The 13139-nt window shown below is 35.9% G+C and overlaps 2 protein-coding genes across 4 annotated transcripts; both read right to left on the bottom strand.

Moving 5' to 3' along the window:
* Positions 1 to 674: 674 nt before the first annotated feature.
* Positions 675 to 5673, bottom strand: tas1r2.2 (taste receptor, type 1, member 2, tandem duplicate 2). Its single transcript, XM_077727724.1, has 6 exons — positions 5486 to 5673; positions 4894 to 5200; positions 3338 to 4063; positions 2567 to 2773; positions 2290 to 2410; positions 675 to 1603 (listed from the first exon to the last, which is right to left on the bottom strand). Exons 1-6 carry the CDS (start codon positions 5671 to 5673, stop codon positions 675 to 677), a joined length of 2478 nt encoding a protein of 825 aa, XP_077583850.1.
* A 250-nt stretch (positions 5674 to 5923) lies between these two features.
* On the bottom strand, positions 5924 to 12599 carry rer1 (retention in endoplasmic reticulum sorting receptor 1). Of its 3 annotated transcripts, XM_077728023.1 has the most exons (8): positions 12493 to 12599; positions 10948 to 11029; positions 10425 to 10529; positions 9997 to 10093; positions 9630 to 9708; positions 8665 to 8800; positions 8488 to 8542; positions 5924 to 6999 (listed from the first exon to the last, which is right to left on the bottom strand). In XM_077728023.1, the coding sequence occupies exons 2-8, from the start codon at positions 11026 to 11028 to the stop codon at positions 6989 to 6991; spliced, it is 564 nt and encodes a 187-aa protein (XP_077584149.1). In that variant the 5' UTR covers position 11029; positions 12493 to 12599; the 3' UTR covers positions 5924 to 6988. The 3 variants fall into 3 exon arrangements, with proteins under 3 accessions (XP_077584149.1, XP_077584132.1, XP_077584140.1); XM_077728006.1 differs by lacking the exon at positions 5924 to 6999 and having other exon boundaries at positions 7797 to 8542; XM_077728014.1 differs by lacking the exons at positions 5924 to 6999; positions 12493 to 12599 and adding an exon at positions 12029 to 12276 and having other exon boundaries at positions 7797 to 8542.
* Positions 12600 to 13139: the final 540 nt, after the last annotated feature.

Here is a 13139-nt window from a genome sequence, read left to right as displayed (position 1 = left end):
CTCACACTTTCTGGTAGAGTTAATTAAATCATTAAAAAAAATTAAAGGGAGTTATTATCATGCTACTGTTTTTGAATTCTGTTCCTTTTTTACTTGTCGGCACCATAGTTAATCAGAAGGGTTATCTTTTTTAAATTATTGTAGCACTCAAACTCCACAAATATTTGGAATGTACTTTAAATATTTGTTGTTTTTACGGGGCACGTTGGACATGTTAAACGTTACGCTTAGTTTCTCAACATTTAAAATTCTTTCGTCTGGAGGTATCACTGTCAAACTGTGCCATCTAGTGGTGATATTAAATATCATTTTTAAATGGTAGTTGGAGAAAAACATGAATGGAATAACATTGACTTTGTTACAGATGTCACTAAAAACTTGAATCATTTTTGTCATGAAGGGCAAATATTAGTTTTAGTTTAGCTATAGTTTATATATTTTTAAATTAATGTATTTGAAAACAACAGCAATCCATCAGAAACTACAAATAGATATATTTATCTAATTCTGAATGTATTAGTACATTGGAACAGGATTATTATTTCAGGATACTTTGTGTGATATTTATACATGGTGATGTACTGTGGTTTTATTTTATATTTGTATTGGTTTAATGAAGATTGGTAAGGAATACAAATTCCCTTCTTCATTGAAATAATAAAAAAACTAGAGCATTACTGACTAATTGTTTTGGTGTAATTCTGGATTAAACCTTGGAAGTACTGAGGTGTATTTTTATGAGGTTGAAATAAGATAATGTAACATTTTGGAAGGAAATACCACAAGGGGACAGCATAAAGGTTGGAAAGCACCGCCAAAGCAAGCAGACCTTGAATAAACTTGCCCTTGTACAACACCCAAATAGTGCCAAAGACAATCCAGGTGAGGACGATCAGGAGCAAGCAGAATGTAATTGCTTTGGCTTCATTGTAGTTTTTAGGGAGGTCCTTCCCCATGTATGAGAAAATAAAACAAAGGATGGACAAAAACATGTAGAACAGAATTGGACCCGAGGTTGCCTCTGCACTTAAATAACAGCTCAATATGATTTTGTCTCGAGCCCAAAAGGTATCATTGTACGGAATTGGTGTGGCAACTGAAATAGCGATCAAATTCAGGGCACTTTGTATCGTAAAAGCCCCCACGACAACAAACCACTGCCCATGATATTTCACCCACCATCTGTGTAGTTTGGGGAATTTAGTGGCCATTTTAAAAATGCAAATAATCTGGAACGCACGCACTAAAAAGCATGCAAGACATACGGAGTAAAGCAAAGAATATGGAAAGAAACGCAAGATACATGCAGAAATGGAGGGTTTGCCAAAAAAGAAGATAATGCTCAGGCTGCCCAGACTGTGGCAGGCCAAAATGAGGAAGCACATGTAGCCACCAGCGGACTTGACAACTGGCGTGTTGAAGTTGAGGGCAAAGATGACACTGATGGTGACTACCAGGGCCAACAAGAGCAGGGTGGCTGCAATGATGAATATAGAGCCAGGGTCTTTAGATGAGAGGTACTCAACATCTCGAAGGGTGCATGATGTACTGGCTTCTGAAGACCACTCCGTGTCCTTACAGTCCACACAGGTATATGCATTCTCTGTAGTGCAGACAAAATACCTTGGTTCCTGAGTTTAAATATGGCTAAGGGTTTTATACAAGAAAAAAAAGGTACTGGGACTAATGTTCCCTCTAATTTTTCGTTGGTCTGGGCAGAAAGACAACCTCCCTGAGTGCTGTGAGTGACATCATTATTGCTCGCTATGGGCACACCAGTATTACAACTGCAATAAGCAGGTGCATGTCAATGTTCCCTCTAATTTTTCATGTAAAACATGCTGTAAAACACGAAAAACATAAGAGTGTACAGAGCGACTGACACTGGTTGCAGGGTAAACGGCGCCATCATGGGGAAAGGGGTATAAAATAAAATAAAAAAGAAAAAGTTTGGATTTTATTTACTACGCGACATATGATTGCTGCTGCGCAGAGAAGACAAGAGTAGTGCGCAATTGCAACTTTTAAGTGACCATCCAGTCGAACTGCTAAAGTAGGGCGGAGGTGGGGGACTAAGTTTAAGCATTGGGCTACATACGACACACTAAACGACTTATTTTGTCAAAATGAAGGTCACATGATTAATTAAAGATGCTATTAAGTATGGACAAATGCACATTTATTGCATTGATATTAAATCATTGCTGAGAAAAACTGGAAAGAGAGCGACCTTTGTAAAAGGAGGATGTTTTGAAATAACAAAAGAAATGTTCCTTCTTTGAGACTAACCTGTGATGTTGATGTAGGTTCCCGCAGGACATTCTTCACAGGTGAAACAGCACTTGTGAATTCCATCTTGCTTCTTTGCAAATCCAACAGGGCATACATCAGAGCATCGTGAAGTAGGCACCTACACATGACAAGGGGTGCAGTAACTTTGAAAAATGTAAGGAAATGAACCATATTCAGTGTATTACATTCTGGAGGCATATTAATTATACTATAAATACAAAGTAATGTGAAAGATTGCCACTAAACTGTGATGAGAAACGAGGAAATTGTTTACCTTAGTGTTTCCATGCCACTGAATTTTGGTCTCGTCAATGAAAAAGTTAAACGAGGACTGAAATTGGTACAAGCCGATCTCCTCTATTTGACCATTCCTTTTCCACGAAACAATGGAATAAGATCCAAATTTGGGATCTCCATAAGCATCAAAGTGAATGTGTTGGTTCAACAGAGTAAAGTTGGACTTTTTTAGCTCCACCAGAACCTGAGAGGGAAAATATGTTAATATTAAAAGCTCACAATTTAAAAATCATTCTAAGGCAGGGGTGGGCAAACTTTTCAGCCCCGGGACCACATTGACTTTTAAAAATTTGACAGATGGGCCGGGTCAGCACAAGATACGATACATATAAAAAAGTGCATCCGTTAACAGTACATATGAAACATAAACAGAAAAAAATAACTGAAGTATTAACATACTCATTACTCATCATTAAAGAAAAAAGTATAAAGTATAGTAAAAAGGAATGTATTAAGAAATATTAAAATGTAATTTAAAAACGTTAGAGGTGCTGTAAAACACAAAAAACAAATAAGAGTGGACAGAGCTACTGCCACTGGCTTCCGTGTGAAGGCGCCATCTTGGCGAAAAAACATTTGGACGTCGGCAGGTAGGATTAAAGAGCCGTATGTGGCCCGTGGGCCGTAGTTTGCCCATGTCTGTTCTAAACAATGCCACCAAATTAATCAATTTCATGTTAAACAAAAGTCCTAAAAACAAAATGTTAGAAAGAATACAGTTCAAATGGTTTGAACACAAGCCACTCACCTTGTACGGAAGGACTGAATTATTCCTTTGACAGGTATGTTTCTCACATTTCAAAACGTTGTGCAAAGCATGAGCAATAGCATATACAGCCGAATAAACTGAAAAAGAATATGATGGGTCTAATGAGATGATATCCCGCACTGTAAGATTGGAGCAGTTACAAATCTGATTGCAAAATTGAAGTTCCTCCACTTTGTCACAATGGCTTTTGCTCTGGGAAGCGAGAAGAAATTCGCTAAAACCGGGAATTTTCAACACTGTCTGAGACACTCCCAGTACGGTTCCAATCTTTTCAATGTCTTTCATCTTTGGGAGCTTCTCATTTAAGGACCAAGTGTCCACAGCCAGCCACACCTTGTCTTGGACACCCAACCGCACCGCTGACTCAATAAGAGCCTCGGCCAGCATTTTGGGAGCAAAAACAACAATAGTTTTTATTTTGTGTACTTGTATTTTCTGGAACATTTCTGAATAATTTGACATGTGATTGACCTGCAAGGCAAGGGCCAGACAAATGTCAGTTTCCTTAATCATCCTTCTGAAGAGTTCCAGGCCATCATTGCCATAAGCATCATTGCTGTTCAGGAAGGCCACCCATTGCCATTTGAAGTGTTCCATGATAGCAACAATTACTTTGATGATGGCTTTATTGGAATGTACAGTCCGCAGGAAAGAGGAATATTTGGCTTTTTCAGAAAAGGCCGAGCTGGCGGCTCCATAGCTGACCTGTTGGAGGTTATAGAGGAGAGTCTAGATTTAATGGCATGGACTGTTTTTTAATTCAGATGGCAGTAACCATGATCACTGTTATCTGATTTCTTTTACCGCGACCGTTTGGTCGCCGGTCTTTTGGTACCTTTTGGTTGCCGGTCAAATGGTGACAGAGAGTTTACAGTTGAAAACAGCTCTCAAAATTATATTCATGAGAGTTTAATATCTAAGTACTGTTTAATATCTAAGTTCTGTTTAATATCTAAGTACTGTTTAATATCTAAGTACTGTTTAATATCTAAGTACTGTTTAAGTTCCAAGTACTGTTTAATATCTAAGTACTGTTTAATATCTAAGTATTGTTTAATATCTAAGTACTGTTTAATATCCAAGTACTGTTTGATATCTAAGTACTGTTGAAACCAGCTCTCAAAATTATATTCATGAGTTTAATATCGAAATATCTACTGTTTTCAACAGTACTTTGATATTAAACTCTCATGAATCAACAGTAGATATTTAGATATTAAACTCTCTCTCGTGAATATAATTTTGAGAGCTGGTTTCAACAGTACTTAGGTATTAAAAAGTACTTAAATATTAAACTCTCTCTCTCTTAGATATTAAACTCTGTCTGATGAATATAATTTTGAGAGCTGGTTTCAACAGTGAACTCTCTGTCACCATTTGACCGGTGACCAAACGTCTGAGCACCTCTTTTACTTCCACTAATCAGTATTCCCTTGCAAGAAGCCCTATTTACAGTGTGAATGCAGAAAACCTCCAAACAAGTTATTTTTGCTGCAAATCCGAAAAGTCAAAATGTATAAACTGAGAACTGTTACCAGTGGAATGAGATCCATCAAGAAGAGTGGCGCTACAGTCAAGACGTCTGTACTTGTGTATGGGCCAACCACACCTATAACTTTGGAGTCCGCAGACAAATTTAGCTTTTCTTCACTCCAAGGTTTGATCAATCCATTGGCTGAAATAAGATCAAAAACACCTGGGAAATTCTGTGAAACTGAACAATGGTCAAATATCTTGTAGCCCAAAGCCACATTGGGCAAGAGTTCTGTGGAGTTATTGATCTGTTCCACCGAGAATCTCATCAGCTGAAACCTCCGATAACTTGAAAGACTGAAGGTTTGACTGAAATAAAAATAAACAAATCAATTTCTCTGGATTAGCAATCGAACTGAATATTATTTTTGGAAAAGTACCACTGTAATAAAGTCTCATTTAAATGTGTTGCATATCATGTCTGTACATCACAAATAAAGGTACCGTATTTTCACGACTATAAGGCGCACTTAAGTCTTAAATTTTCTCCAAAATAGACAGTGCGCCTTATATATGGAAAAACATTCATTCATTGAGGGTGCGCCTTATAGTCGTGAAAATGCTGTAATTTTTGGCTTCTGTTTAGGGACTTACCTAGAGCAGTGAATGGCTTCTGGTCTCTCTTGGCTAACAGAGCTACTTTGGTGAATATCAAAAAGTCCACCGATCAAATAATCACCATTGAGTTTGAACTGAGAATTGCATGGACTCAATGTCCATGCTGGTAAAAAATATCCAATCAGATACAGAGAGGAAAGAAAACACATTCTTTTGGTTGACATTGACCAAGCAGTGAAAGATCTGTGTGTGCTTCCCTGCTTTTTAAAAAGTAACATGATGCTTCCATTGGGCAGGAAAAACAAAACATGTTGTGAACATTTCCTTGCAATTTGGAATGCATGATTGAAATTGGTCTGGATATTTGTAAGGGGTGACGGATTTACAAATCAGTATGCAAAGACAATCTGGACAGGCGGTGAAGACTTAACAAGATAATAGCAGTTTCTGCAAAAACAAACAGAGTTGAAGAAATTTGGGTGAAAATTGCAATTGTAGAATTATGTTCCGTATTTTCAAGCACAATATTGTATTAGCAGGAAAAGCAGTCCCAGGTGAAAGTTGGAGAATTTAAAAGGACAAACGAGGTCACAAACACAAATATGTTCATTCAACCAGTTGGCATCGGGATATTTACATACAAATGTGGTGTGCACCAAAAACAAATGATTTGCAAGTAGTTTCGACCCTCATGTTAACAATCTATTTTAGTTTCTTAACATTAGACAGGAAAGTAAAATTCAATTATTTGGAAGATGTTTCCCTATTTTACTGTTTGATTCACAGAAATGTGAAAAAAAATGCAGTTTCTGTTTTTCCGATCTGATAAAAAACAACCAAAAACTGTGGGAAGACTTCAATTTTTGTTAAAAACTTTACACAGTCATCCATCTTTGCTATTTGCCAATGCTTAACACTATATCTAGATAATAACCAATCATGATATCATAATTTCTGGTTTTAAAGGATTCATTTAACTCAGATATTCTCCAAAGAACAAAAAAAATAATAATTTGAAATAGCAGTATGGCGTGGGTACTGTTTCAAGAGACATTTTTTTTAATAGCATTTAAAGTGGGGGGAAAAATACACTTAATTAAAAACAAGTTTTGAACAGTTATACAAGAAATCAATAACATGCAAGACATAAGAAACAGATTGAATGCATGAACTCATAAACCCAATTAACCAATTTTTTTTTTTTACAATTTCAGATGACATTTATTTAAACACTAACAAATTTGTATGGAGATTAAAGGGGGAGGAAAAAACAAAAATAAATCTCAAATGTCATATTTAAAGATATAATATATATATGTACAAATCTTTTCAACAACCCCTTGAAAACAACTTTTTACAAGAAATATGTTTGCTCCCTTACAAACAATGTTGATCAGAGTTCTGTGAGAGCAAGATTTTTTCCAAGAGTTTGAAAAACAAAATATTAAAAAAAGTCATCAGGGGTAGACAAAAAAAAAAAGTGTGATCGCCACCCACTTCATCCATTTGACACAATAAAAGCCCTCTATCTCAGTTTTCTTACGTTTCCTCTGCAAAAGAAAGAACAATTTGCATGGAATGACTGTCATTTTTTTATGAAGAACAAACAGGTTATACATGAGTACGATATCTTGTCTACAAATTTTTAATAAATGGCACTGAGGCTTAAACACATTAGTCCTAACCTCAAATTTCACTTCATCCTAAAGCTACCCAGTGAAGTGAAAAACAAGGCAACCCTCCTTCTTTCTACATCTCCCAAAAATGTACTCATTGAAAACAAAAGAAAGAAAAAAAGAACACTTTCGAATGGAGCCCATTAGAAACTGGATTTGGGTGGCCTGTTTGAAGAGGCTATCTTGCATTTGTTGAAATTTAAGGTAAAGCAAATCCATGAACTTTCCATTTTAAGCAAAATGCCCTCAAAGTGCCGTTTTAAGTGTGACTAGCGTATTTTATTTCTTTAATTTAAGTGTAACTAGCATTTTTTATTTTTTAAATTTAAGTGTGACTAGCGTATTTTATTTTTTTAATTTAAGTGTGACTAGCGTATTTTATTTTTTTAATTTAAGTGTGACTAGCGTATTTTATTTTTTTAATTTAAGTGTGACTAGCGTATTTTATTTTTTTAATTTAAGTGTGACTAGCGTATTTTATTTTTTTAATTTAAGTGTGATTAGCGTATTTATTTTTTTTTTATTTAAGTGTGACCAGTGTTTTTTTATTTTATTTAAGTGTGACCAGCGTTTTTTTATTGTATTTAAGTGTGACTAATGTTTTTTACTCTATTTAAGTGTGACTAGCGTTTTTTTTTTAAATTTTGTTTAAGTGTGACTAGCGTTCCTAATTGTTTTGGTGACCTGTATCCAAAGACATAGGCGAGTCTTTTAACATAAGTTAAAGATTTTCATCAATTCGTGTTTCAATGAAATGCAACAAATGCAAATTTTACCTAAAAAAGTTAACTGATCAACTTCAGAGTAGGATTACATTTCAGTATCTCCAACTAAAAAGCTCTTGCTATTTTTATGTATGCTTTTAAATGACACTAACGACCAATATCACATGAAACAAACAAATTGCTCATGGGATTTTATTTAGAACATGTTTAACATGGGCCGGCTTATTTATCAAATGATTTGTAGCAGATATTTTTAATTCATTTAATTTATATTTTGTGGTAACCTGTACATAACAATACAAGTAGGCTTTCAAAAGGCATAGGGCAGCACCAGATCTCAAAAACTACTCGAAACAAACGTTGGCCATATTATCTAAAAAAAAAAGGACTGGTTATCACAATCCTTAGCAGACAAAGGCAACACTTCAAGACTTATTTGATCAGCGCCATTCATATTCTCTTTCAATACTTTCAAATGTCGAAAATCAAGTCTTTTCTTATTTTATTTGTGTCATATAACTCCCTCCCCTTACCACAAAATGATCTAAGCCCCTGCACTGTGAGTGGTAAATTTCAAACAAATAGGATGAAAAGTGGGACTTTTAACTTGCAAAAGGTTTCCCTGTTTCTTCCTTGCCTTTGTATGTCCTCTTCCCATGTGTGAATGGTAAGTATCTATACTTGATCATATGCTAAAAAGAGAGAAAAGGGGCGGGGCAGAGAGAAAATTAGTCATCAACATGCCAGTAGGTTTAATAGTCTTTAAGTAGCAGTCTAAACAACTTTCAGGGACAGAATGAATTGGTATCTTTACCTTGATCTGCCTTTTCATGGTGATGCAGAAGAGCATGATGAAGTACATGACAAGTATGGGCCAAAACACCGGCACATTGAAGGCTTCAAAAAATGTGCAAATCATGGCAATGACAATGCCTTTTGTTGCTGAATGCCTGCCACCCAAAAATATATCATTTAGAAACAATCAACTGTTGTATCAATTCTACTAAAGTTAATTCTACTGAGTGTTATCAACACTACATTGGCATAACATTTATTTATTCTTTAGTAAGAGTTTATATGTGGACATTTTTCATTTGAACGAAAACGGTGTCAAATTGATTTATTTTTTTACCAAGAAGCTCACTTTATAGAACAGTGTTCCCTCGCTTATCGCGGTTAATGGGGACCGGGACCACCCGCGATAAGTGCATTTTTGCGAAGTAGGGATTCCCCTTCAAAAATGCTTAATTTGAATTTAATTCCAATTTTTTTTAAATTAATTAATTTATTTTTTATCCCCCTGTATACAGTAAACCATACAGAATACGGGTAGAGAGAGTGAAATTCATGTTATAACAAAAAAAACCTGCAAAATATGTTGTTTCAATGTAATATTTGTATTATTTTTTCCCCCAAAAAAATCTGCGAAGCTCTGAGTCCGCGATAGCTGAACCGCGAAGTAGCGGGAGAACACTGTATTGTTTTCTGCTCAGGACACAATGTGACAATAATCACATTAAAAACAAATTTCCATATATCTATTTCAGGGGGTGGGGGGTATATCATAAATATCTGTGGGTTGTCTCGGTGTGACAATAAGAACCATAGAACAATGAAAACCGGAGTACCCGAAGAAAACCCCCACACGTCCGGGGGAGAACATGCAAACTCCACACCGGGAGGTCCGGACCTAGGATCGAACCCTCAAATCTCAGAACTGTGAGGGTGACACGCTAACCACTCATCTTAATCTGTGAATGGAGCATGGGAAGAATTTACCAGAATTTGAACTCGGGCAGCCTCCGAATGAAAGGACGGAACTCTTCATTCTGCTTGGTAGGAAGGGCAGGGCCCTCATCTACAGCAAAGGCAGGATGGTAAATTGTTAAATCCATTTAGAAACTTACATTAATACAAACACAAATAAAAATTTAAACAAATAGTCTTTTGAGATAAGAATGTACACAAAACTTTTAGGGATGCCTTTAAAAAGGAAGTGCCGCATTTTTCCACTGCATTCGATTGTAAAAGTACACCAAAAAAATTGTAATGCATTCTACCCAGCACTGGAAATTAGACAGAGACTCCGCAATAAATCTGACTAAACCACAAAGCAAAAACAAAAAGCAAACTTGGTAGAATTTACCTTCGTCAAGGAGTGATGGATCCACTTTTGGAGATAGAAAAGCAATGAACAGGTTCAGATGATAGATTCCCAGGGCATATGTGACTATATACCAACCCTGCAAAGTAGTGGAAATCAATCCAAGGCTTTTCTTTTGCTGGGACATATTTTACAGATAGCAATAAAACAATGGCGTTTCCTAAATAACAAAAAATCTAAAGAAATGAAGGGGAGTCAATGTTAACATTTGTTTCTAAAAAGAACATTTGCCAATAGTTTATACATATTGTGTGACCAATGCAACATGTCAAGTTTGTTCTGTGGTAATTCTTTGGATTATTTACCAAAATCTAGGTCGTCTCCAGTCCGCTATTTAAATAGTTTTTATGTAAGTAACATCACAAATTCCATCTGCCATTTACAAATACATGCAGAAAAGTAGACCTCACCTGTAGTATGTACACTCTGATCATGTATAGCGCGGTGAGTAGAAGAGTGGAGCCCCATCGGAATGCAGAGTATGGTGTTGATTTGTCTAGCCATGACTGGTAAATCTGTTACACGTGAGACAAAACAATAATGGCTTTTAAAATCTGAGAAAATGTACTGTATTTTAAATCAACACTATATACAACAATATATTTGCTTGTGTAGCACGCTCCAGATACAGTTTGGTAGCTCTGGCTAGTCCACTCTATCACTAGCCAATCATAGTTGGTGAAAGTGATGATGTATCCCTACGCCAAATAATGCCTGAAATGTTGCCATTTAATATACCCGGGTATATTAAACGAAAAAATATGGTAACCTTTGAGGCAGAGATTTTGAATAAAACAAGGAGCATTGCAACTGGAAGAGATATTGTATAAAATTTAGTATAATAATTCCAAATACCTCAACATATTCATATATAATATTCTTAATTCTAAATTAATACTATTCCTTATGGACACAATGATAAAAAGATGTTACCTGTCCAGTCCGAGTGAAAAAGGCAGCGATTATAGATTGTTTTCCATGGATTGACTCCCCAACACTGTCCCCTTCTGACATTCTAGAGGTACGAGTAGAAAAAAATTGTATATTAATAACAAATAATTATAGGCTCACCTGTTTTCAACATCGAGCCAGCACATAAAGTAATATATTTTTCAAAGAATTAAAGCTTTATTCTAGAGAGTGCATTAGTCAATAAAAAAATATATTTCAAAATCATCTCAGGGTCAATCTACATGATTCTAACAATAGTTATTGGGTGGACGAGTAAAAGTAAAAATAAATAAATAATAGAATTAGTTCACGAAAAAAGAAACCATAAATATCTGCAATCAATCTTTTTAAACAATACTTATCTGCTTTTACAGCTTTTTGAATTATACAAGCAGAACATTTAACATAAAAATACTCTTTACATGTGAATGCATATTTTTTATGAATTATATTCTTTTATATCCTATTTTATTCCTATTGAATTTGATAAAAAATGCATGTTGGGTGTTCTACAATATTTGAAGAATAAAGTTGTATGTACATTGAATTCTAGGCTGGTAGAATATTTTTTTTTTACTTTCGTTTAAATGTATCTTACAACGAGGTTTATAGTTAGTATACGTGCATAAAAGGATATATTTTACATTCAACACAAAAGAATTTGGAAAATAGTATCCAAAATCGACGTTGTGCATTAGTAATATTAGCATCAGCTATAAATGACCATTTATTCCGGTTACGTCGAAGAGAAATTATATTTATATGCATATATGTGTATTCAAAATAGTTAAATGAAACAACGATTTCAAGTGCACTCTTTGTGTTGAATTTAATGTACTACCAGTCACCCAAATCAATGCGGGGCGATTGACGTTGTTCACGATAACATCAGCTCAGAAATGCCGACAGAACAGAAAGCAAAAGATTTAGCAAGCATGTTAAGAAAAGCCTTTGGAAAAACGTTGCATAGACGTTCAAACCAGTCAGCAATACAATTGCATGAGGAAAACGTAGCACAAATACGAAAATTTGCCGTCAAGCGATCATGTGTTCAGTTACTCACGTTAGCTTCCGAATGACCACGGGAACTGGCTAACTAGCCATCAACCTTCGGCCTAAATTAACGAGCCAGTGGGTGATGTAGTTTTCAAAAAACGTTTAATTATTTGCCGCTACCGTTTTAAAATACAACAAAAACTACATTTCCCACGGACTGGTCACTTTACAAGCCATCAGTGGGAAGGTAGTTCTTGGAAAACATTACTCCAGTTTCTATACATATTCCCATTGAAAACGTTTGACTACAAATCCCTACAAAACATTCGATGTGACAACTCACTTCCGGTACATGGCTTGTGCACTGCTAGCTGATGGACAATCTAAAACCTCTACGCTATTATCGGCACTACGAAATTATTTTTGAATGAATTGTGACAGAAAAAACACTTCAGCGTAATATCACTCCCGTGTGCCACTACTACGTCTCTATAAACGGGGCGTAAACGTCCAAAAGTAGTATTTTCTTACCTGATATAGCCGCTGTGTCACTACCCGGCTCGACTTCAGATAGACACCCGAGCTAAACTGAACACGTCAGTACTTCCGGAAGTTTGGCATACGTCAGACTAGACGAGTTGAACTCCGAAAACAACGAGCCGTCGCTAAATATTTTTTATTATTATTTTACTGTAGTTAGCTCTCCAAGTGCCACCTTAATGAGGGTTTTTTTTTTTAAATTTTGCATATAATCTGACGATTTTTTGTTTCTAATTCAGCACACGCACCATCAATTGTCATTTTCTAAGTTAGCAGGGTTGTTAACACTTCTCTAAAATGACTGGAATTAAACTAATTTTTTCATTCATTCATTCAATCTCTGAACCGCTTTATCCTCAATAGGGTTGAGGGGGGTGCTGGAGCCTATCCCAGCTGACATCAGGCCAGAGGAAGGGGACACCCTGAATCAGTGGCCAGCCAATCACAGGGCACGAGGAGACGTACAACCAACCATTCACTCTCACACTCATATCTAGAGGTAATTTAGAGTGTCCAATCAGCATATCATGCATTTCTTTGGAATGTGGGAGGAAACCAGAGTAACCGGAGAAAACCTGCCCAGCCCCAGGAAGAACATGCAAACTCCAAACAGGTGAAGATGCCTGGATTTGAACCCA

Source organism: Stigmatopora nigra, chromosome 1 (assembly GCF_051989575.1).
Source record: "Stigmatopora nigra isolate UIUO_SnigA chromosome 1, RoL_Snig_1.1, whole genome shotgun sequence".
Classification (NCBI taxonomy): Eukaryota; Metazoa; Chordata; class Actinopteri; order Syngnathiformes; family Syngnathidae; genus Stigmatopora; species Stigmatopora nigra.
Note: the sequence above shows the minus strand (reverse complement) of the source record. Positions and strands in the feature narration are given on the sequence as shown.